Source organism: Mirounga leonina, unplaced genomic scaffold (assembly GCF_011800145.1).
Source record: "Mirounga leonina isolate KUSES-001 unplaced genomic scaffold, KU_Mleo_1.0 Mir_128, whole genome shotgun sequence".
NCBI classification, from domain to species: Eukaryota; Metazoa; Chordata; class Mammalia; order Carnivora; family Phocidae; genus Mirounga; species Mirounga leonina.
In genome coordinates, this window is record NW_023270320.1 from 5648057 (window position 1) to 5674900 (window position 26844).

The following is a 26844-nucleotide window of genomic DNA, read 5'->3' on the forward strand; positions in this document are numbered from 1 at the left end:
TACTAATATTTATTTAAACCTCTATAATCTTATGTGCTTTCTTTATATGTTAATGATTAAGAAAGATGTTTTAAAATTTCCTCGAAGAGGGGCGCCTGGGTGGCTCAGTTGGTTAAGCGACTGCCTTCGGCTCAGGTCATGATCCTGGAGTCCCGGGATCGAGTCCCGCATTGGGCTCCCTGCTCGGCAGGGAGTCTGCTTCTCCCTCTGACCCTCCCCCCTCTCATGCTCTCTGTCTTTCATTCTCTCTCTCTCTCAAATAAATAAATAAAATCTTTAAAAAAAAAAAAAATTTCCTCGAAGATATGTGCTCATTTTCCCTTGACACGCTTTTTACATTACATATTTTAATAACATAATATCAACAATTATGATAAATGTTCATTAATGATTGTACATCTCACAAATGAAAAGTGATCATTTTTGCCTTATTTTGAGTCTGTCTCAGGTATGTTTCCTAGATAAAACATTTAATTACAATAGTGTTTTGAGACCTAGTCTGAGAAGCATTCCATATATTTGTCAAAACTGTTTTATTTGGCCTTAAATTATTATATCTTATACTTCGTATTTTGTAACACCTTAAATGTTCTTTTGGGCTTTTTTTTTCTATGTTGCATACTTTCTCCAAAATTTTTTTGGCTTAGGGAGCCTACCTGGCTTAGTCAGTAGAGCATGTGACACTTAATCTCAGGGTAATGAGTTCAAGCCCCACGTTGGGTGTGGAGCCTACTTAAAAAAAAAAAAACATCCTTGTGAATTAGAAATGTGCATCCTGTTTTCAATTCTACCTTGAAGTCATTATTATAGCAATTTAAAATGCAGTTAGACATCTATTTCTCCAATTTTCTGTGATTTTATACCTCCCCCGCTCAGTTGTTTTTACTTTTTTAAATATTATATATTTTCTTTCAAGTTCCATTTGTTCTAGTTGCCCCTCCACTAAATCCAATGGCCAAAAAAACATTCTTTCCAGTGTTCTCAACATCTATTCCATCTTTCTAACTTTTAATCTCTGTCCTTTCCCCTTGCAATCTGGGAAAGCTTATCAAGATTGACTTACAGATCTTTTTTGAACAGGCATTAAGGAGGAGTTACCCAACCAGGACCAAAATGAGTTCCTATGCTAGGAGTGAGATAAATTTAGACCTCCTGGATCCACTGTTCAAGAGGAAATCCCAAACACTTCACCCCCTCTCCATTTCCTAACACATGCAGCTGCAGCACCACTCCCTGCCTTGAGTCTCCCAGGACAAATCTCCTTATGTCCTTTAATCCTGTTTACATTTATCACCATAGGTAGCTGTAGCTCTCTGTGTAGGCCCTTATCTCCCTCCTGTTCCCTCACTGTGCATCCTGGCATTCACAGCCCATCATCCGCAAAAACTCCCATAACCTCAAACTCTTCTCTGAAAGTCTCACTGTCAAGCTCTACTTGAAATTCAGCTATTCCCGGATTTCACAGCTTCCACTAGAACCTTCTCAAGGGCCAGCAGCTTTTTCCCAGAACCCTCATACAACTAGAGATAGAGTCAGTGAGTGTTCTTTCTCCATATTGCTGCTTCTAGGCCATTCTTTCTCACTCCTTCCTAAAATCTCCTAGTTCTGAATCTCATAAAATTAAACTACCCACTACCCTTTATTACTAACATAACAACCCCTGAGTTACTCTCTCTCATGTCCTTCTCACCAACATTGTCACGCTAACACAATTCTTGTCTTAATTTTTGCTGATTTCAATATACAGGTAGATAACCCTATTAATCCCTTGGGCTCTCCATGGCTTGAACTCTTCTCCTCCAAAGATCTAATCCTCCACCGTTCAACCACTCATTACCATGCTTTTAATGGACATTTTACCATTACTATAATTTATAATCTCAACTTTACCCATCTTACTCTCCCCAGGTACACCTTTATACTCCAGTATAACTTTAATCCCACCAGGACACCTGAAGTTTTCCCTTTCCACTTCCCTTATCCCCTTGATGTCCTCCCTTTCCTAAGCCTTATACAGCTAAAATGTCATGGTCCATCATGATAATTACTCCTATGCAAACAGATCTGACTTCCTTGCACCTCTCTTACTTCATTGTATTTGGCCTAACTACAACCTGGTTAACATCAACTCTCTTATGTACCTATGCAGTTGAATGTGGCTGCACAAAAACCCACAACCACAAACTAATCTCACTTAAAATTCATGACTATGAATCTGAAGTGACCCTTTAAAACGGCCCAGGAAACATACTCTACTCCATTTATCCTCCCATTCTGCCACACAACTATTTCATACCTTCTCTGATCTGAAATCCCCAACCACTGCCCCCTCAAAGTCTTCATCTTTCAGCTGATGAACCTACTTCCTATTTCACTAACAAAACTGAACCACAAATTCTTAATCTCAGGAAACAAACTGAGGGTTGCTGGAGTGGGGGGTGGGGTGGGAGGGATGGGGTGGCTTGGTGATAGACACTGGGGACAGTATGTGCTATGGTGAGTGCTGTGAATTGTGCAAGACTGTTGAATCACAGATCTGTACCTCTGAAACAAATAATGCAATATATGTTAAGAAAAAAAAAAAGAAGAGAGCAGGAGGGGAAGAATGAAGGGGGGAAATCGGAGGGGGAGACGAACCATGAGAGACGATGGACTCTGAAAAACAAACTGAGGGTTCTAGAAGGGAGGAGGGTGGGAGGATGGGTTAGCCAGGTGATGGGTATTAAAGAGGGCACGTTCTGCATGGAGCACTGGGTGTTATGCACAAACAATGAATCATGGAACACTACATCAAACACTAATGATGTAATGTATGGTGATTAACATAACAATAAAAAATAAAAATAAATAAAAACTGAACCACAGACTCCCACCACTACATCTATCCATTTCCAGCAGCTACATCCATTTATTCCTATTACTATAGATACCCAGAGCTCCATTAGAACAAACCCCTCCACTTGTGCCCCAGATCCCATGCCCTCTCACCCACTCAAGGTCAACTACCGCAATGTTTCTCTCTTTGTCCTAGATCACCAGTTTTACCCCTCTACTAAATTAGTCCTATGAGCATACAAACCTGCTATAATTTCTTCCATCTTGAAAAAAAGTCCATCCTAACCATACTTCTTCCTTCATACTTGGCTCTTCCTGCAGATATCCCCACAGCTTTCTACTTATCTCCTTCAAGTATTTAGTCTAACATCACCTCAAAGGAGCTTACCCTGACAATACGAATCTAAAATTGTAACTAACCTCTACCATCACCACCACCACCACCACTCTGGCCCTCCCAATCTTCCAATGCTGCTCTATTTTCCATACCACTTATCACCTTCTAATATTCCATATTATTGATATATTTATTACATTACTAGTTTGTCTTCCCCCATTAAAATGTAAACTCCATTAAGGGCAAGTCTTTATCTAATTCACTGAGATATTACAAGTGCCTAAAACAAAGTCTAGCACCAAGTCAGCACTCAATAAATACTTGATAAGGGGCACCCGGGTGGCACAGTCAGCTAAGCGTCTTACTCTTGGTTTCAGCTCAGGTCATGATCTCAGGGTCTTGAGGTGGAGCCCTGAGTCAGGCTCTGTGCTCAGTGCAGTCTGCTTAAGTTTCTCTCTCCATCTCCCTCTGCCCCTGCCCCCCACTTGCACATGTGCAAGCTCTCTCTCTCCAATAAAAAAACTTAAAAAAATAAAATTAAAAAATGAATGAATAAATAAATACTTGATACATGAATGAATAAAGTATGGGTCCATTCTTCACTGCCTCTTACACAACTTTAAATTCCACCATAGCACTGTTTAAGAACATTCTTTCCTAACTCTGCATGCCACTGTTTTCATCTTAGTCTCCTGTCTTATCTCATGGTTGATTATTCATTTCTTGTTCCCTCAATTCATGTCTTCCTCAACTTCACTCCCAGCCAAACCAAATGCTAAATTTACTTACCCCTCCTACAGGAACTCTTTTACAAACATAAGACTTTTCTTGTGAATATAATTACTTTTTTCATTAAGTACAGTTTTTTTTTTTAATGAACACTGTTCTAATTCTTCCATATCTATTTTTCAGCCTAGTAATTGCTCAGAAACAGGTAAATCCTGCAGCAAATTCCGCTCAAGTGCTCTCCTTTACACCACGATTTAATTAGAATTGTACTTTCAGATCTGAAGATAAAGAGCTGGCTAACAGCAGTTTTTGTTATTCTTTCCTTGCTCCGGGAACTTGAGAGAGGTAGGAAAGGAAATGAACACTTGGGGCTGTGGATATTCCCCGTATGAAATCTTCATCGGTGTTTGGAAAAGATGAACATCTTCCACATCTAATTCTTTCTCTAGCTCAGCTTCTACTCACATATACATTGTGTATGTCTAGCTCTCTACTTAGCGTTACTGCCTCCTTGTTCCCTTACGACAAATCCTCACTAAAAAGAAGCCCAACAACTCAGTGGTGTTGCTCACCTGTATACCCTCTATTGTAATTCCTTTTGAACCCTGGCAAAGGAAGGGGTTCTAAGATCACAGGCTCCTGGACCCAGACTTCTTGACTTCAAATCCCAGCCTCACCACTTACTTTGATGTGTAACCTCACCTTCTTTATCCTTAACTAGAGATACCCACATCTCATTAGGTTGCTGAGCATTAAAGATTAAGGCATTTTAAGTGCTTAGAACAGTACCTAATACATAAATAACATTCAATAAATGTTAACTCTTCCTCCTCCTCTTTGTCGTGCCTCTCATCTTTATCTATAAAAGTAGAGATGTTAGTAGGACTATGTCAAGATTTCTTCTATTTACAGTGACAATGAAGCACTTTCTCTAGAAGGGATTTATGAGTAAACGCTTCATATAGTCTTTCAATCTAATCCAACCTCCACTATATCTAATAGAAACCCTTTCCTAATTCCTAATTCAGATGTAAATTCTTCCATGTTCTTATACTCTTTTGGTGTGTCAATTTGCACAAGAGTGTAGCTCCAAACCTGTGCCTACACAAATATTTCTCTCTTAAAGCTCTCTGGAATCATTTATTTAATTAAAAAACCAACTTCTCATTGGTGTATCATGTAATTCATTTCAGAGAAGCCAGGAATAATTTCTCAACATAGACATGAGAACATCACAGAGTTTAAGAAACACTGATCTAGGATATCACATTAAGAAGAACAAGAAGAGGGGCGCCTGGGTGGCTCAGTCATTAAGTGTCTGCCTTCGGCTCGGGTCATGATCCCAGGGTCCTGGGATCGAGCCCCGCATCAGGCTCCCTGCTCAGTGGGAAGCCTGCTTCTCCCTCTCCCACTCCCCCTGCTTGTGTTCCCTCTCTCACTGTGTCTCTCTGTCAAATAAATAAATAAAATCTTAAAAAAAAAAAAAAGAACAAGAACAAGAAGAAAGAATTCAGTTACTCACGATGCTCCTGAATTCATGATGCAGCTCTTCGCTCCACAAAAACAATCTCTGCCATCATCATGATTCATTCCAAGGTTATGACCCAACTCATGAGCAACAATGGATGCAAACGTCTCCACTGTGATTTGCCCAAACTGCCCAAACACAGGTAAGTATTAATTAGGTTTCTGAACAAAAAGGATATGTTTATTATTTTTTCCACAAAAGGAAATTAATCACTACAATGGTGACAGTCTTCATGACAAATCAAGCATCCAACATCAGTCTTCATACATTTCACTAGGAAACTGATATGACATGGAGATAGATCCTTTAAGGAACAGACCAATTACTTTAGCACTAATAAGTTATTTGCAATGATTTATGGGAAAACAGATTCATGGTTCTAATTTAATTTTCTTAAATGGGGTTTCAACTTCCTTGTCCATAAAAAGTGAGGAGCTAATAAACACATAATATTAGAAAACTTAATCCAGTCTCTAAAGAAAAACCATGTCTACCACTTCTACCCAAAATATTGTTTTAAGGACTAGGGGAGGAAGTATGTGGTCAAATGCTTGACAGTCCTGACACAAACGTCCAAAGTTAAATATCAAGAACAAAAACATACCACGTTAATCCCGCCTGCGTGGCTCCTTGAACATACTGTTCCCACAAATGCCATTCCTGCAGTCCCACCAAAACCTTTCTTCCTAAATGAAAATACAAGGTCAAAGTTAGAAAATGTACTTGGGGGGGTAAAAGGAACACACTGCTCTTATTTCTTTGGATAAGCTTAAACTGGGCTGGTAGAACCTACAAAGACTGGGAGAAAAATGGCAAAGATAATTGACATCTTAAAATCAGAATACAATTAAGTCTTATTTCTTTTTTATTCTCAGAGAACAAGATTAATAACACAAATTCTTTTTTTTTTTTAAAGATTTTATTTATTTATTTGCCGGAGAAGCAGGCTTCCTGCCGAGCAGGGAGCCCGATGCGGGGCTCGATCCCAGGACCCTGGGATCATGACCCGAGCTGAAGGCAGACACTTAATGACTGAGCCACCCAGGTGCCCCGAACACAAATTCATTTTTCAGACAAATGAAGATGTTTTAGATACTAAGCCAAGTTTTTTTTTCCTACCCTCTAGATGAAAAATCTTCCTAAAATGCATTATATTTATTTATTCAAAAATTCTAATGAGGAGAGACAGGTAACACACTCAATGAACATAACACACATAGGAGGCTGCAAAGCAGGGAGCACGGGGACATAAGAACCACAATAGCCTCCATATGGTTCCCAGTCATCCCTGACACACTTGTATCTCAAAACCTATCTTCTCCACCTAGAACTCTTTTGCCCAGTAAATACTCCTAACTGATTCCCTCACCTCCTTCAAGTCTTTACTCACAAGTCTTCTCTTCAAGGCCTTCCCTCACCATGCCAACCTGACTCCTCCAATACTTTTTTTTCTTGGCAGGTGCTCCACTATTTATTGAATAGAAAAGCATAATAATAACAACACAATGTATTTAAAATGTTCTATAAGCCTTCACAAGTGCCTTACAAAAATAATCCCATTTGATCCTGAATTTTTTTATCCTACTAGATAAAAATTATTGGGCCCACTAAACAGAGTAAGAAACTGAGATCCTGGGAAGTTGTATCTTCAGCTGTTAGGTCACCAAGCTGTGGTTTGACATAATGCTATCTGATTCCACATTTACCACCCTCAATGGCTATACCATCCTGGCCCTTTCTCCCCTGTAGCCAGGTAACCACATTCTAATTAGGGAGAAATGCAAGAAAAGAAATCTGTCTTCATGTCACCAGAAGCTGAGCCTACAGTGCAACAAAAACTGTGGCTACTAAGTTTCTTCAAACACTTCCTGGACTTTGAGTCAGAATATGAGCTTCACTGGTTGTAACCTTAACCTTCCTGAGAAACATGCACCTACAGGAAAATGAGGTATTTATTCCTTCACATGATGATAGAAAATTAGAACCCAAGACACTGTGTTGTATATCTAGTTCCATTATCACAAATTTATAGATGACAGAGGCCATGTGACATGCCCAAGCTCATGACGGTTCTTTCTGTTACCAGTCTCCACTAGCAAGCCAAGGCAGGCAACTCCTTCAGATGAGAAAGGCAGATGCCCGCCCTTGGCCTTAAGTGGCTAAACCAAAGGCAAGGAGACGGAGAATTCAGCCTTATGCATCATCTCAGGCAGTGCTTTTCAAACTATAGGGAAGGGCCAGTAATTTTTTCTTTAATTTCCAATTCATTGCAGACCAATACGTTTTCATTTTCCCATTTTTTTAATTGAAATCATTGATATATTAATTTCAGACGTAATCAGATAATTATATACATTATGAAATGCTCACCACCATAAGAATAGTTACACTCTTCCTATACTTTTACTTCTACCCTCCCTGCTCTATTTTTCCTCCTTACCACTTATTAGTATTTAATGTATTATACACATTCATTTATCTCATTTATGGCTAATCTCCTCTACCAGAATAGGGACTCCATGAAGGCAAGAATTTTCATCTGGACAAACACAGTACAACTATATGAGTTCCCTTACAGAAAATTCTAGAAAATGGAAATTAACCCACATTAACAGAAAAAAAGATTAGTGGTTGCTTGGGGAAGGAATTTTTTTTTTTGGAGGAGAGAGGAGATTGGATTACAAAGGAGCCTGGAGGGAATGGGTATGTTTGTTATCTTGATCATGATGATAGTTTCATGGCTATATACATATGTCAAAACTCTTCCAAATGTACACTTTAATTATGTGCAGCTTAGGGGCACCTGGGTGGCTCAGCCTTCAGCTCAGATCATGATCCCAGGGTCCTGGGATCGAGCCCCACATCATCGGGCTCCCTGCTCAGTGGGAAGCCGGCTTCTCCCTCTCACACTCTCCTTGCTTGTGTTCCCTCTCTCACTGTCTCTCTCGCTGTCAAATAAATAAATAAAATCTTTATAAATAAATAAATAAATATATGCAGTTTAATCTTCATCCATCACACCTCAATAAACCTGCTTAAAAATTTAAAACATTTTAAAAATAGAGAATTTCTGTCTTCTTTATTCACTGCTATCCCCAGTGCCTAGGGTATACACCTAATAAATATATTATAAATGAATGAATAAATCTTTCTCTGGGGCATCTGACCAGCAAGGAGAAGAGGGCCAGAGATACTGACATAAGGGGATTGCCAAGGAAACACTTTAGCCAGATCACCCTCTACTTAATGCCATAGTCCCCAGGGCCTACTCATGTATTCAATGCTTCCAAAAGGCTCTTTAGTACCCCATTCTTTTTTTTTTTTTTTAAGATTTTATTTATTTGACAGAGAAAGACACAGCGAGAGAGGGAACACAAGCAGGGGGAGTGGGAGAGGGAGAAGCAGGCTTCCCGCCGAGCAGGGAGCCCGATGCAGGGCTCGATCCCAGGACCCTGGGATCATGACCTGAGCCGAAGGCAGACGCTTAACGACTGAGCCACCCAGGCGCCCCTTTAGTACCCCATTCTTAACCAAAAACACAACCAGGGATCATTAGACAGACATTTGGGAAATGCCTCTACATGACAAGTGGATACAGACAGGAAAGACAAAGACAGTTTGGTAGGTTTGGTTGGGCAAGGCATGAGAAATGTGCTAGATGCCTGTCCCTTCTGGCCCTTTGTGAACTAGAAGGCATGCCCACTGGCAGGAGGATACTTGCAGGTGTAATTTAACTAAAAATTCATAAAAAGGGCTATAAAAATCCACTTTGGCATTTTCACTGCCTTGCTTTAAATTAACTCACATAAGGGGCGCCTGGGTGGCTCAGTCGTTAAGCGTCTGCCTTCGGCTCAGGTCATGGTCCCAGAGTCGGGCTCCCTGCTCCGCGGGAAGCCTGCTTCTCCCTCTCCCACTCCCCCTGCTTGTGTTCCCTCTGTCACTGTGTCTCTCTCTGTCAAATAAATAAAATCTTTTTAAAAATTAATTAATGAATTAACTCACATAACAAAAGAAAACAAAAGAAAATCAAGGGTGAGGGGAATGGCCAGCATTCCCTGTGTGGACGGATGAAAGATGACTCCAAACTTCGCTGTGAAAGAGAGGAGAAAGCAAGGGGGTCAACGCTCAGAGACAAGACCCTCTGCTCTTCTTTGCTCCCGCCTTTACTGGTCCTTCAGGAGAATCATAAATCTTTATCACTCTTTCTCAAGCATGTGATGTGTGACAAGGGGTCTTGCTGGAACTAGGAGGATCTGTTTACGGGAAAGATATGATATGCTAATCTGCCTGTTCTACGAGTTCTGCTAAACATAGCCTAAGGGACAATGCATACATCTCTTAGATCCCAGGGTGGCTGTTTGGGCTAAAAAGCTTCGGGGAACTCCGAGAGGCATTCCTACAGCAGAGTGGTCATGGCAGAGTGGTCACGCAGGCCCCAGCAGTCCAAAGGCCGAGGCCCTTCTCCGAAACCTTCCCTGCCTCCAGCGGCCTCCATGTTACATTTTAGCAAGCCAGGTATTATGGATGATTTCATGTTCTACATTAACCTCAACACAAGGGAAATTTTTCCTCAGAAAAAAATCCAGAGTTTTAGGGACACGTGGGTGGCTCAGTCATTAAGCATCTGCCTTCGGCTCAGGTCATGATCCCAGGTGAGATCGAGCCCCGCATTGGGCTCCCTGCTTGGCGGGAAGCCTGCTTCTCCCTCTCCCACTCCCCCTGCTTGTGTTCCCTCTCTTGCTGTCTCTCTCTGTCAAAAAAAAATTATGAGTTTTAGGTACCATCAACACTGAGGGAGGCAAAAATATATAAATTAGAACATTTTTCTGCAAAAAGCCAGCCTATCGAGTTAGAAAACTTTGGCGGGGGGGGGGGGAGGGGGTTTGGGGGGGATAAAGAGGAGCAATAGCTTTATTGCTTTGCCAAGCAAAGGAGGCTGCAGCAGGCTAAGGCCTTCAAAACTGCAATCCCTCAAGCCAGAAAACTTTTAAGAAGGATGAAATGTTTCAAATAGTTTTAAATGAGGATTTTGCTTTAAGTTTTGAACTATATTTGTATTAAGTGATTTATATAAGTTTAGGTTTTATTATGGTACCGTGGAAATGCTATGTAAAAGAAGAAAATTTTAAAAACATCTATCAGCAAGATCCCAAGGAGAATAAAAAAATTACTATATCCATGAAATCAGAACTTAACTATATAAATTAAAGGGGACAAAAAGATCTACAGAACATTAAAAATAAGATTGCAGAAATAGAAAACTCAATAGAAAGCTTAGAAGAAAAATTTAAGGAAATAATATTCCAGAAAGTAGAACAAAAAGACAAAAAGAAAGGAGATGAAAGATAACAAAATTAGAGGATAAGCACAAGAAAACTCAACAGCCAACCAAATAAAAGGAACCCCAGAAGGAATAGCGAACAAAAATAAAGAGGATCAAGTCATCTACAAAATAATTAGAAAAAAATTCCTAAAACTGCAAGACATCAGTCTCAAGATTGAAGTTACCCACTAAGAACACAACACAATGAGTGATAAAAGACCTACACTGAAGCATATCATCAGGACAATTCAGAAGCTTGGGGACCAAGAGAAGATCCTAGAAGTTTCCAGAGAAGGAGGAAAACAAACAAACCCACAAAGGATCAGGAATCAGAAAGGCTTAAGGCTTCTCAACAGTAATACTGGAAGTCAAAAGAAAGAGCCATGCCTTCAAAATTCTGAAGGAAAAAGACTTCATGCCTTGAATTTTACATACAGCCAAATAATCAAAAAAGTTACAAAACAAACTGTAAAGCACACCTCTGAAAAACTGAGTCACTCAGGCCCTAGGGTAATCAGAGGTCACACGGATGTAATTTTTAAATTCTATTCTGAGACAGTGAAGCACATTTTCTGACATGCAAGGGTCAAAATTTTTTCTTTCCATATATTCTTTCACAAGAAGAAACTAGAAAACATGCCATACCACGGTGAGCGAGTAAAACCCAAGAAAGAGGAAGGACATGGAATAAAGGTGACAGGGAATCCAACACAGAAGGGAAGTCTCATTATCATACTGTGACTTGTGGGGTATCATACAAAGCTCTCCTTATTCAGACGAATGCTCAAAAACCTTAAGAAAACATGATTCTAATAAAAGAAAATAAGCGAAAGTTACTGTTCTGATCATTTCATTAATAGCACTTTTCTTAAAATCACTTACAAAACTAGCTGTGCACTGTCATGTCTCCGACGTGTTATGAGAAACTTTTCCCGCCACTGTACAAAGTTCCCCAACACATCACCAGCACCTCCAATTATGTTGATCAGGTTTCCATTTGTCCAAATCTCTAGTCCAACTAGCACAATTCGAATATTCAACATAATATACATCTAGGAAGAAAACAAATAAAAGTCTATAAAATATATTAAAGAATACAAGAGTATCTTTTAACTTATGATGAAGTAACACAACTACTTGAAATAAAAACAGGACTCCTCCCCTCCAAAAAATACATTTCGTTCAATATAATGAGACTCTAACCTCTGAAGAGTCTCAGTGTCCTCATCCACAAAATAAAAGTAATAGAAGTTCAAAATTGTTTTTATCTTCCACTCCAAAATCTGACAAACTGAAAATTTTAAGTTTTTGGTAAATTTGGCTTCCAAATTGCCCTAAACTAATGTAAATCTATTTATGGTCCATACGTATCTCACTTAATGTAAATACTCATACATTTCACTATAGGAATATCACTGAGTTTGATTACAAAGAGCTACCAGAAGATCCTGTTATGCAATACATGGTGAACCATATTACCTTTCTAAACTTTTACCTAAAATTCTAATTACACATACCCCAAAGGTTTCAGATAGTGCACTATGGAACTCATTTTTATTTCATAGAGATACTGTGAGGAATAAATGACAATAAATGTAAAGCACTTGGCTCAGTTTCTAGCATATTATATAAATGCTCAAGAGAACACTACTGTCCTCATCATTATTATTATGCTTAATATTCACAACAGGGAAATACCTTATAGATGAAATTATCTTATAAGAACATGCATCTAATTCTTCAATATCTCCCACTGGATGAATGAACTACGAAGTCTCAAACCAAATTTCTCTCTCTCTGCCTCCCTCCCTCTTGCTCTCCCTCTCGCACTCACACACACACACACACACACACACACACACACTGTCATATCATGGTTTCAGAGTAGGAGGCAGCCTTCATCAAAGTAAGATTGAGTAAAAATTCAAATATCTTTTCATAAATGCCAAAGTTCCTTACCCTTTCTACACTGAGGATAAAATAGATGCTGATATGAAATCTCTTACTTGTCTCAGTCTTTCTACAGTTATATATTCCTTTCAAACATAAAAAATGTTACAAAACAAACTAGAAAACAGACCCCTGAAAGACTGAGTCCCTAGGATAATCAGAACTCAAATGAGACAATTTTTAAATTCTGTTCTGAGACTATGAAAAGACAGGCTAGAATAATCCCAGTTAATAGAAAATACAACTCACACTATCCAAGTAGTTTGCTAAACGGATCATCTCCTCTCTCACTGCAGTCTGATTTCTTCCCATCATGTCATACTGAAAAGCAAGAAAGGAAAATCATTTCACCAAAGTCATTTATGAAAAAAATTTCTAAAATCTGTTATAATGAAGATAAGAATCCCAAATATTTCCTCTGAACTAAAAATGGAGGCATTTAGACACTCACCTGCCTTTCAAATTAACAAATCTAAAGGATACATTTCAGTGATAAATAGGAATAAGAAAAACAGGTTCAAGTGTGAAATGGATAATAAGGAAAACATACTGAAGTCTTTATTTGCTCCAAATTAGCATAATTTTAAAATTAATTCTCTTTAATGTTCTTTTTATTCATTTTAATGCAAAAATGTTTTCGAACAGTTTATAAAGGTAGTGTTTAAAACAATCAAAATGCACAGATAAAGGAATAAAAACAATCTAACAGATTTCTTGACCCTTTCATCCCTTAGGCTAAAGACATTACCAATAAACAATTTCTAAACTCTGGGCTAAATTAATGAGAGATTAACCAATGTTCACCAACAGACATTATATGTAGACAAAATAGATATTTAAAAGTTTATATTAAAACAAACAGCTGATATGACTGATGATTTTCTTCAAGACCTGGCTAAATCCAAATGTCCATTTTAACATTATTTTATTACAACCAACTAAATAACTAATGAAAAGAAATTTTAAAAAGAATGTATGGTTTTGCTCTAAGATAAGAGCATTAATATCAGAATAAATCAGACCTTTTATCAGTCACGCATTTTATGATGATACTCCTAAACAAAAAAATTTAATATATCTGATAAGGTTTGATTAAAATGGAATCATTCTTATTTTGAACCATTTTCCACCAGTACATAATGAATCTATCTGGAGAGAGTAATCAATAAAAACACTTCAAATCTCTATTTTTGACTTGTCCAAACATTCTCCAGAAACCTTTTATCCATTATCAGGGTAAAGTTCATGCTTGGCCATACTCCCTGTGCTTTTTCCTTCTACCACTTGAGGGTAATGAACCTATAATGAACAAATCTGAATACGTTTCTATCTGTTAATAAATACAGCTTGTTTATTTCCAACCTATATACACAATAAGGGATTTTTTTTAAAACCATAAAAATCCTCTAAACGGTCTCTGCTGCTTATAAGAAAGGAACTGCCAACATTGTTAAGTTTCTACAAACAACTCTTTTCACACAAACAACAAAGCTGAAGTAAAAGTCAGACAAAATATTTCAAATAATCTATATGTTAAATTATGTAACAGCTGTATCTAAAACTGATAACCTTGTAAATGCTGAAATAGACCCATTATTTTTCTTAGCTAAGTTAAGCACAATTCTTAAATATGAATAAGGAAAATCCCTGGTGTTATCCTGGACACAGAAATTAATAGTAAATGCTAAAATCAACTATTCTCCTCTATTCCCTTCTAAAGCATGCCACGACCCAGAAGTTTCTGCCTCTTATAGTGAAGTATATATAAGTTAGCTGAAATTCTAAAAAGCAAAGCAATTTCATTAGGCGACAAAGCAGTATCTGATTAGCTGATTTTTCATCACAGTCCTTTAAAGTCATCTGAAAAGGTGACCCTAACTGAAGGGCAATGAAGAAAGTGTGCATAAGCAAATCACCCAAAAGAACAGGGGGGGAAAAATCACCAGTAAAAAATAGTTAGAGGTATTCTCATTTGCTATGTTCAGCTTCTGGTGGGATTATGAACATCAAGCATGTTTAAAAGAAAAAAGCCATTTTAGTTTTAAAATTACATTTAAGAAAAATCAATACAAATATATTTTATGTTTCCTTCATGGGATGCTCACTTCTCATCTGCTTTTCATGAAAAAGAAGAAAAACTGTCACCAATCCTACCCTTTCCTTGTCTACGACAATGAACAGCTCCACATATCGGGTCTGTGGCAGGACAGCTCTTCTTCTCTGTCAAAAAAACAAACATCATAAAGAAAAAAAAAAAGTTATAAGACTACGTGTTTAAAAAAAAACAAAAACTACATGTGTTTCATAGGTAGCAACCTTTACCCTCATCTCTAATCTCTTACTTCAGGTCTGCTAAGAACATGATAAAATTATTTTACTTCACACAGATCAATAAAGCCAAAAACATTTTTTTTTTTAAAAAGTGCTATCTGCTCTCTGTACTAGTCTGAGAAAAATTCTAGTTAATGATAATATGAGGTAGTCAAATCTCCAAAGCAGAATTACTGATTTTCTAATATCAAAACTACACATACGCACACACACTCTAATGGGAAACCCCACGACTACATTAAAAGTGGAAAAACGAAGGTAATAATTATAATATTGCAAGAATATAATAACCCAGAGCAGGAGTGAGGACAAGGTTGCTGCTTCAAAAAATGGCTAGTTCAGTGATTTTCAGAAATTCATATAAAGTACAGAATTCAACAAAAATTTAAAAGTTTTCCAATGATTAAAGTTAAAAAAAGAACAGTCCAACAGGGGCGCCTGGGTGGCTCAGTCGTTAAGCGTCTGCCTTCGGCTCGGGTCATGGTCCCAGGGTCCTGGGATCGAGTCCCGCATCGGGCTCCCTGCTCAGCGGGAAGCCTGCTTCTCCCTCTCCCACTCCCCCTGCTTGTGTTCCCTCTCTCGCTCTGTCAAATAAATAAAATTTTAAAAAATTTTAAAAAAAGAACAGTCCAACAGTCAAAAGAGTGCACAGCGAGAGGCAATGAAAATAATGCCATATACTCGTATGAAAACATACTAGAAGAGGCACATGCTTCTTCCAACACAGCAGTATCTTATAGAAAGGCACAGTGCCCACAACTAAAGTTGACCTGTTCCTAGAAACATTTCCATCTAAGAGCCCCATGTCATGAGTAAGCAGGGAATCCTAATGAAGACTCAAAATAGGGATACAAGTGTTCCTGGAAGCCATCTGAAATAATTAATGTCTTAACTCTCAATTGCTCTCTCTTTCTCTGATCTAGGGCTCAAAAATCACTATTCTTGTTTGTGTAAAAGGTATCTAAATAAGACAAACCATGAGAGTTGATGGACTCTGAAAAACAAATTGAGGGTTCTAGAGGGGAGGGGGGTGGGAGGATGGGTTAGCCTGGTGATGGATATTAAAGAGGGCACGTTCTGCATGGAGCACTGGGTGTTATGCACAAACAATGAATCATGGAACACTACATCTAAAACTAATGATGTAATGTATGGGGATTAACGTAACAATAAAAAAATTGGGGGGCGCCTGGGTGGCTCAGTTGGTTAAGCGACTGCCTTCGGCTCAGGTCATGATCCTGGAGTCCCTGGATCGAGTCCCGCATCGGGCTCCCTGCTCGGCGGGGAGCCTGCTTCTGCCTCTGACCCTCCCCCCTCTCATGTGCTCTCTCTCATTCTCTCTGTCTCAAAAAAAAAAAAAAAATCTTAAAAAAATAAATAAATAAATAAATTTTTTTAGGGCGCCTGGGTGGCTCAGTTGGTTAAGCGATTGCCTTCAGCTCAGGTCATGATCCTGGAGTCCCGGGATCAAGTCCCACATCAGGCTCCCTGCTCAGCAGGGAGTCTGCTTCTCCCTCTGACCCTCCTCCCTCTCATGTTCTCTGTCTCTCATTCTCTCTCTCGCAAATAAATAAAATCTTAAAAAAAAAAAAAATTTTTAAAAAGGTATCTAAATAAAAAAATTGTACTGCTCTCTGAAAGACAATATAATGGACTATTATGCAACAGTAATAAAAAGAAATACAGGTTTTTAAGATTTAAGCCCTGATTCTAAAACGTACAGAAGCTTGACTGCACTTGGTGGCAGAAACTGCATCTTTTTATCCCCTAGTACCTATCAAAATGTCTGGCACATAGTTGGAAAAAACATAACAATAATAAGTATTGGTTTAATGCATAAATACATGATTTTTTAACACTTTAGTCCGAGCCATTAAGAAATATATTTCCTTACTCGAAGTAGCTGAGTGATGCTAGGAGGCTCTTCCTCTTCATAGTTTATGGTTTCTTTCTCTATATCCTTGTTGGAAACCCCACATTTCAGAGGCTCTTTGTGGACATCATCCATTCGATAAAAGATGTGCTCAAAACGAGAGCTGTTTTGCAGGGGTTCAATCCCGTAACTCACATTCTCTATATGCAGCAATCCTCTAAGTATCGCATTACACATACACAATTTTTAAGAATGAAGAAAATAATATACAGGAAAAGGAATCAGAAAACCTGAATTCAAATCCTAGTTCTTAACATGTATAAGAAAGGGTAGTATGGTATAGAGAAAAATACTAGGTTTTAGAGTCATGCAGATGTAAATTTAAAACTCAAGACTGCTACTCACTAATATTACTCCCTAAAAGTCAGTTAACCTCTCCAAGTGACTGCTGTATGTATAATGAAAGTTAATTCAGAATAGTGGCTAAAAGTATGGAGTCTAGAGCCAGAGAACCAGCACTGGAATCCCAAATGTTTCCTCCTAGCTGTGGGACTCTCAGCAATGACTTAACCTCTACCTTACTTTATTCTACATGGGATTGTTCTGAAAACTAAATTATTATATAAATGTGAAATACTCAGTAGATGGCCTGACACACAGTAACTGCTCCGTGCTATTACTTAAATGGAGATAATTATAGCCATCTTATACAGCTGGTTTGAGAATTAAAATAATATTTATTAGTTCAATCACTCATATAACCAACGAGCCAGCACATAGCATCATATTGCCAGGCCTTCAATAAATATAATTTTAATATTATTATCACTTTACTTGATATGTGGTACAATTTCTCTGAACCTCAGTTTGCTCATCACCTAAATAGGGAGAGAGTGAGCCCCTTTTCACAGGTATTATGAGACTTAGATGAAAGAAGATAGGTGAAAATTTATAGAGTGCTACAGAAATTAAAAGTATGCTTTTTAAAATAGCAAAAATTACTTAGCAGTCTCAAATCAACAAAATTTTCTCTTTAGATATTGAAACTCACCAACTGTAATATTTTCTTAAATAAACGTGTCAAGAATGATACCCGATACATAGCTCTAAAGATCTTCAGCAATACCAAAGTAAAATCTAATTTTGTTAAGTCCCTCAAAATGACTTGATTTAGAAACAGAGATAGGTAAAAGGGTAAGAAATAGAAGAAAGAAAAAAAAAGGTGACACAGAAAATTCCTTACCTGAGTCCAAAACAGTCGCTAAGAGCAATGGATGAATTATAAACTCCCTCCACATAGCCCCGATAATGACAATGATTCTAAACGATAAAAACTGTATTATCTTCAAATACTGTTACATGGCTATAATTCATCACAGAAATTACAGAGCTAACAAAATTATTTAAGGTCAGTAAACTAATAATTTTGTTTATATCACTGGCATCTTATATGATATTATAAGATGCATCCCTAAAGATGGCATTCTTTGGACTATCTATTATGACCCTACAAGTACACAACTGTTTAGGCAGAACTCCAGAGGATACTAAGTACAAACAGCTCTACCCCGATAACCTTTAAGCCTAGAAGCAGAACAAGACAGCATTATGTCATGTTTAACGTCTTAGATCACAGTCATCCAAGAAGCAACAGCAACCAACTGACATCTAACACAGCAGCGGATCCTGTGACAAGCTAATGCTGCCAAGAGGGAAGAAAAATGAGTATGTGGCAAAAAGTAATTTTGATCCCATGATTTTCTTTTCTTCATATATTTATATTAATTTTATTATTATTAGTTTTACATTTAACCATCTTAAAAAATAAAAGAGGCTTTATCCTTAATTTTGAACAGCAAATTGGCCATTGGAAATACAAGCATATTATCACTAATATCAGATTTTTTTTTACTACACAATGAGATTTTCTCCTTTTAAAACCATTTCAAAGCACTAAAAAAAAGCCAAGGTCATGGGGAGAGGGCTGTTGGGGAGACTAGCCCTACCAGACATTAAGACATATCACAAGGCCTTAATAATTAAAATAGTATGGTACCAGTGGTGAATTGAGAGAACCACCAGTGGAAAAGAATTTGGGGACCTGAAATAGACCAAAGTACATATGGAACTGGGACAAGGATTTTTGTAATAAATGGTGCTCAGTCCACTGGTTAGACATTTGGAAAAGGATAAAATTAGATCCATACCTCACACCATACATCAGAATAAAAGCTAAATGAATCAACAATCTAAACATAAAAAATAAAAACCATACAAGAACTAAAAGAAAATATGGGTGAATTCCTCTTTAACCTGGGTGTAGAGAAAGGCTGTCACTCAAAATATATATGCAATAAAAGAAAAAAATGATAATTTTTACTACATAAAAAGTTTTTCAAATTTCTACATGGAAAGAAACACCAAAAAACAAAATCAAACACAATATACAGATTGGGAAAAAAAATATTTGTAACTTGTATCACAGCTAGAAGACTAACATCCCTAACTATAAAGAACTCTTAAACATCAAAGGGGAAAGATTAAAAACTCAATAGAGGAGAGGAAGAAGTAAAACTGTCACTATTTGCAGATGACATAATATTTATATAGAAAACCCTAAAGACTCCACCAAAAAACTGTTAGAACTAATAAATGAATTCAATAAAGTTGCAGGAAACAAAATCAATATACAGAAATCTGTTGTGTTATATCCACTGATAATGAACTAGCAAAAAGAAAAATTAAGAAAACAATCCCATTTACAATTGCATCAAAAAGAATAAAATACCCAGATATAAATTTAACAAAGGAGGAAAGACCTATATACAGAAAATGGTAAGACATTAATGAAGAAACTGAAGAAGATACAAATAAGCAGAAAGATAATCCATGATCATAGATTGGAAGAACAAATATTGTTAAAATGTCTAGACTAGGGGCACCTGGTTGGCTCAGTCATTAAGCGTCTGCCTTCAACTCAGGTCATGATCCCAGGATCCTGGGATCGAGCCCCACATCAGGCTCCCTGCTCAGTGGGAAGCCTGCTTCTCCCTCTCCCACTCCCCTCTCACTGTCTCTCTCTCTCCATCAAATAAATAAATAAAATCTTTAAAAAAAAAAATGTCTAGACTAACCAAAGCAATCTACAGATTCAATGCAATCCTATCAAAATTCCAAGGGCATTTTTTACAGAAATGGAACAAAAAATCTAAAATTTGTCTGGAATCACAAAAAGCACCACATAGAATAAAGACACTTCTTTCTCTTCTTGAGAAAGAAAAACAAAGCTAGAGGCATCATGCTCCCTGATTTCAAACTATACTACAAAGCTATGGCAATCAAAACAGTATGGTGTTGGCATAAAAACAGACACACAGATCAATGGAACAGAACAGAGAGCCCAGAAGTAAACCCACACCTATATGGTCAGTTAATTTCTGACAAAGGAGCCAAGAATATACCAGTCTCTTCAATAAATGGTACTGAGACAACTGGATAGAAAAGAATGAAACTGGACCAACATCTTATACCATACATAAAAATTAACACAAAATTAGATTAAAGACAGCATAGCAACTATAGTTAATAATGCTGTACTGCATATATGAAAGTTGCTAAGAGATTAATCTTAAAAGTTCTCATCACATGCAAAAAAAAATATTTTAACTATGTATAACAGATATTAATGAGACTTACTGTGGTGATCATTTCACAATATATACAAATATCAAATCATTATGATGTACGCCTGAAGCTAATGCAGTATAATTCATGTCAATTATACCTCAACTAAAAAAAAAAAAAAAAAAACTCTTAGAGGAACAGCAACAAAAAAATCCAGTGGAAAACAGGGCAAAAGACACAAACAGGCAATTCACAAAAGAACATAAAAATGCCCTCACATATATGAAGATTTTCAATCTCACTCATGAAAAAGTAAGAATCGTGAGTCTACACTGACATAATTAAAATTAAGAAAGGAAAACTTTTCCTTGCAGAAGGCACTAATGCATAGAGAAGCACTAATGAAATTAGGAAATCACCATTTTAACCACCATCATAATAACCATTAATTTAGGAAAATAGTAAATACTAACACTAGTGGGTAAAAATTTGAGAAGTAACAGGATATTTATATTAGTCTCAAAATGTCTAACCATAATATTCATTTACAAAGGCCAAAAAAACATTAACTGAACAGAGGAGAAACAGGGCAGACAATTCCTTAACTAAATGATCAAAGTTAACACTGTCAGCAACAACACTAACCACAGCACATGCTTCTTGATAGGATACACTGAGAACCACTTGGTATCACTTTGGTGGTATTCCTGCCAAAAGTACATAACCTGAATCTGATCACGGGTAAACATCAATCTCAAATTGCAGGACATTCTACAAAAGTTGGCCCGTACTTCCCAAAAATGCCGGTGTCATGAAATACAAGAGAAGACAAAGGATTTCCAGACTAAAGGAAACTACAGAGACATAACCACTGAATGCAGCACATGAACTTGGATTTTCTTTTGCCATAAAGTACATTACTGGGATGATGGGCCAAAGTAATCTGTATCAATAAGATCTGTAAATTAGATAATAGTATTGCTTCAACGTTACCTTCCTAATTTTGAAAACTGTACTTAATTACATAAAAGAATTCCTTGTTTGGGGGGGAATTTACACTGAAGTGTTTAAGGGTAAAGGGATACCATATCTGCAATATACTCTAAAAGGTTCAGGAAAAAAAATAGAGAAGAAAGAATAAAGGAAATGAAGTAAAATGTTAACACTTGGAGAATCTAGGTGAAGGGGATGCATGAATGTTTTATATTATTCATGCAACGTTTCCTGTAAGTCTAAAGTGGTGAAAATTTAAATAAATAAATAAATAAACAAACAAACAATTCTATGCTAAAAATACAGGCTCAATTTCAACATTTACAACTTTTTCTAGTGTGGGGCAGTTCACAACCACTTATGTTTTTCTTTCTAGTGCTTTTGTGTTAAAGTCTAGCTTTGATATTGCCTTCTTCTCACTAGAGGAAAATAAATACCTTCTACTATTACCAATGAGGTAGCACTTATGAGATAATAATACTTGTAACTCCTGGCACTCCAAAATTAAATGTTTCTAGTTTCAATTATAGTAGAAGCTCTCTTATTTGACATTACTGAAATCCAGCACTTGGTCGCTGAATCTATCAACTTGATGGTTATTTTTTTAAATGACTTGGTTTTATTAAATCTTTCCAAAGCCTTCAACGCACTTTAAAAAAACAACAAATCATATTTCATGGGGCGCCTGGGTAGCTCAGTCGTTAAGCATCTGCCTTCGGCTCAGGTCATGATCCCAGGGTCCTGGGGTCGAGCCCCACGTCAGGCTCCCTGCTCTGAGGGAAGCCTGCTTCTCCCTCTCCCACTCCCCCTGCTTGTGTTCCCTCTCTCACTGTGTCTCTCTCTGTCAAATAAATAAAATCTTTAAAAAAATCATATTTCATAAGTTTATAAAACATCTAATTAAACTGTGTGATTACAGTAAAGGCACAAATGCCACAGTTTTGGAAACACGCAAACTATAAGCAAAAAACTCAACTAGGGAGAGAAATATACACAGAACTCTAAGAGGGAAATGCCTAGGGCAGCCAATATAGTTTTCAGATGAAACAAGAAGTATTAACTAATTAGGGAACTTAGTGAAGACACTGGCTGATGCATTTGCAAGGTACCCCAAAGTTCTGACACAAAGTAATTTGGGGTTTTACTTCACACAGTAACTTGTATAAAGTGGTTATTAAAGCTTAGTTTTTTTGTGAAAAATGGCCTTTGTGAAAGACACTGATGATAAAAACCAAGTAATAGCTTTACAAATTACTTTAATCTTAAATAATAGATCATAAGGGAAAGCATTTAAATTTTCTCAGTGTTATTTCATTGTATTTTATAAACAAAAGTAATGTCATTATGATATCTGGCAATCTAGCCATATGCCAAAAATTCCCAGTACCAAAGTTTTAATTGGTATCTCAAATTTACAGACATACTTTCATCTATCTGAACAATATTCAATAACCAAGAAACAAGTAAAAGACTTCATCAGTCTTAGTTTATACTTTTCAATCACCCAGGAAAGCACAATTCCATAATACTACTTGAAAATAACAGCTGCATAAATTTCTATGACCAAAACCTATTTTTAACAGTTTTAAGCATATATATTTTCAATAATAACAAGTAATAATATTTATTGAGTTAAAAATGGTTAGGCTATCTGCTCTAAGTATCTTACAAGTATTAACTCATTTAATGTTGATACAATGTACAGCATAAGAAACATAATTAATAACATGTAACAACTTCGTATGGTAACAGATGGGAGCTAGATTTGTCATGGTGATCACATCACAACATATATAAATGTTGAATCACTATGTTGTACACCTAAAACAATTATAGTATTGTATGTCAACTACACTTCAATTTAAATAAAAAGTATTAACTCATTTAAGCCTTCCAGTAACTCCTCAAAGCTGTAATTATTATTCCCATTTTAAGGTGAAGATAGTAAGGTGCAGACAAGTTAAAGTAACGTGACCAGCAAATAAATGACAGAGCCAGGATTAAGTCCAAACAATGTGTATCTCCAAAACCTACACCATGAAACTTCTCCCAAGGCGGGGGGTGGAAACAACCCTTTACGATTGCTGCTTTTGTCAAGTGGCTTAAACTACGTGGTCTTTGGCTTCATGGCATAGTAATCTCTGGATAAATAATTCAATGGTTAAATGAACAGATAAGATGGGTTATTTGTGATCTGGTTTATGCTGTCATATATGTTTAAGCTGCTCTACCAGTTTGTTATTAAACAATGGACAAATAAGACACTAAAATAAAGGAATCAGAAAGTGAATCAGAAAAGAGTAAGACTAGTCAGCGTATCCTTATTTTTTTTAAGTACTAGTAATTAATCTAAAATAAAGGTTTGCCTTCTGTTTATTGGAAGAGTGCTGCAGAAGTGCCTAACTAACATAAACAACTCAACCGAGCCAAAGATTACAAAGCTGAGGAGAAAAATACCACATGTTTAATTGGAACAAAGACTTGTCATGGACACTAATGCAAAAGAAAAAAATATAGAATACCTAACTGCCAAAAAGGACTGTAAAAACACTCTTCCCAAATGACACTGGAAATGTTTATGCTCTAATTTATTAACACATAAAGCCAAATTCAGCAACTGCCAATTATTTCAAGTATTCCCGGCCAGTTCTGTCCTCAGGAATACTCTGTTGTCTGATGCAAAGAGGGCCACATTTCCTCAGAAAAGAACTGTTTTTAGTAAAAACTTAGGACATACAAGTGTTTTTTCTTTACTAAGAACTAATGGCAAGTTAAATGGTTTAATAAGGAAGTAAGATGTGCTTTCAGAGATACTTTCAGCAAAAAAAAATTTTTAAACGTATGTTAAAATATATCAAACATTCCCCCTTCATAAGCAGTAAGGATTACCATTAAGTAGAAGATTCTTTTCCTGGACTTAAAAAAAAAAAAAAAAAAAAAAAAAAACACTTGACTACCGAGTACCTGAAGAACTGTAAAATACAGTCTAGTCCATGTAAAGGCACCCACCATCCACCACCCACCACCCACTCCCTTCCTGGGACAACTCCAGGTATTAAAATGTCAAGAGTGGCCCTTGGTGATGGTGCAATATACAGTCTTGTGTATGGGAAATAGAACTCATTTTAAAATTATAATTATTCTAAATTTGCTATAAGATCAAGAGGAAAATATATTACCTGTATATCAGGATGGTCAGAGATCAGAGCCCCTTCCTTGTTGTAGGTATAAACTACAAAATCTCGGGGCAAAAGGTCACTGGAAGAGGAATAAAACACATCATTTAAAATTATTCTAATCTATATACAACTAAGAACACAACTCACAAGGCAGTACTCCTAGAAGAGATAAGAAGGAATAAAAACTTTTACCTGACAAATTATTATTTAAAGAGGGAGCTACTATAAAACAAAAAGCTCATGAATTGACTTAAATCTGAAATCGTGTGCACTGCTTCCTCATAAAAAATGCGGGGCTGCATATTTGTTCTAATGGTCATAAAATGCTGGTTGCAAAAAACATACGTAATGTCTTTAAATTTTTCTAATACATCTCATAGGAAAGGTACAAATAAGGTTATACACTGTATCATATTTCCAGAAGAAAAAGTAAGTGCTTTTACTCTTTCCTAAAAGTCCTATATAAACAAGAAGCACTCGCTGCTTTAACCTGGTAAGTACAGAGGCAAAATCTGTGTCAGTTGGAGGAGACAATTAATGCTGATTCCTGAAGCTCCCTTGAGCGTTAAGGGAGCTCAGTACTGTAAACCATATGTGGAAAGACAGGGTTATCTTCATTAAAGGAAAAAAAACCATTCAGTAACACTTGTTAAAGATGGCGAGGGCGGGGGGGGGGGCGGACGCCTGGGTGGCTCAGTCGTTAAGCGTCTGCCTTCGGCTCAGGTCGTAGTCCCGGGGTCCTGGGATGGAGTCCTGCATCGGGCTCCCTGCTCAGCGGGAAGCCTGCTTCTCCCTCTCCCACTCTCCCTGCTTGTGTTCCCTCTCTCGCTGTGTCTCTCTCTGTCAAATAAATAAATAAAATCTTTAAAAAAAAAAAAAAAGATGGTCAGGGGGACTTTACTCAGCTCCACTGTGATAGGTATAGGAACCACAGCAATGGCATTTTACAGTGAGGGAGTGCTAAGGATCAACTCCAAATACAGCATGGCCAAGTGGGAATTTATAGCCAAGGGGCAAAGTATCGGGGATCAGCGGATAGAAAATTACTAATTGGAAATATCAGCATTGAGGGGCAGTGTGGCTAAACTAACCTAACAGATTCTCACTGAAGACAGGCCAGGGTGATCAGAAATCACCTGGAGGGTGGTAAAGGATGAGGAACATGATCACATGTCCAGAGGGATCAGAAATGGGGTAGGTGGGGAGGAGTTCTTACTAAAGCCAGATTTTACAGAAGTGCACCAATGCACCTAGAAGGTTCAAAAGCCTGACTAAAGTGTGGTCTATTTCTCAGTCTCCCCTCTTGTTTAAGAAAAGAAGAGACATCCTTCTTTCCTCTGAACAATATAAATCGTTTTTCTGTCTGGATGCCTTTAGTTCATTAAGATCAGCTGAATCATTTATTGGAACTTGGTAGTAAAGGACATTTGCTGGATGCGGCTAGCAGTCAGGCATTTAATGAGGACAGTTGCTATGAAAATAAAAGAAAAACAAAGATTAATAGTTAGAAACCCAGATTCTGGGTCCAGTGGGCAGCACTCAGAGTTTTAGATTTGAAGTTCTTGAAGCATGGTAGAGGATGGCGTTGGCCACCTGAAAGATCTTCCTGGTTGGCAGTTTGAATGTCTCTGGTGATGGCATCAGGCGTTTCTGGTAAACTTTCTGAATGGGCCATACAGCAGGAGGCAGGAAGGTTGCCCATACATGATCTGTTGTGGTAAAAAAAATTTTTTTTTTAAATTTATATCAATTTGTCCAGCTTCAGCTTGCAGAACTTCAGGAAAAGGGTGGTCTTAATTCTCAATGATTCCAAGTCAGAAGGAAAAAAAATTGGAAATGTTAATTTGGAAAATTGTAGCCAGCTATTGGAGGAAACTAGACGATTTCAGGATTTGGGAAAAACTGGCAAAATAAGGAGCGCCTGGGTGGCTCAGTCAGTTGAGTCTCTGACTCTTGGTTTTGGTTCAGGTCGTGATCTCAGGGTCGGGAGATCGAGCCCCATGTCAGGCTCCGCACTCAATGCAGAGTCTGCTTGAGATTCTCTCTTTCCCTCTGCCCCTACCCTGCTCACACACGCTCACTCTACCTCTCCCTAAAATAAATAAATAAATAAATAAATAAATAAATAAATAAATAAATAAA

General features: G+C 37.3%; 1 protein-coding gene across 2 annotated transcripts in view; it reads right to left on the bottom strand.

Annotated features, from left to right (window-relative positions):
- The window catches only part of ADAM9 (ADAM metallopeptidase domain 9), a 163204-nt gene that overhangs the window by 104753 nt on the left and 31607 nt on the right, over positions 1–26844 (bottom strand). For both annotated transcript variants that reach the window (XM_035003990.1, XM_035003991.1), the window contains exons 4-11: positions 24703–24781; positions 18150–18226; positions 16928–17123; positions 14857–14922; positions 12952–13023; positions 11635–11804; positions 6034–6115; positions 5424–5557 (exon numbers count right to left, since the gene is read on the bottom strand). In XM_035003990.1, the coding sequence (XP_034859881.1) occupies positions 5424–5557; positions 6034–6115; positions 11635–11804; positions 12952–13023; positions 14857–14922; positions 16928–17123; positions 18150–18226; positions 24703–24781 (876 nt within the window). The remainder of the gene's footprint in view (positions 1–5423; positions 5558–6033; positions 6116–11634; positions 11805–12951; positions 13024–14856; positions 14923–16927; positions 17124–18149; positions 18227–24702; positions 24782–26844) is intronic.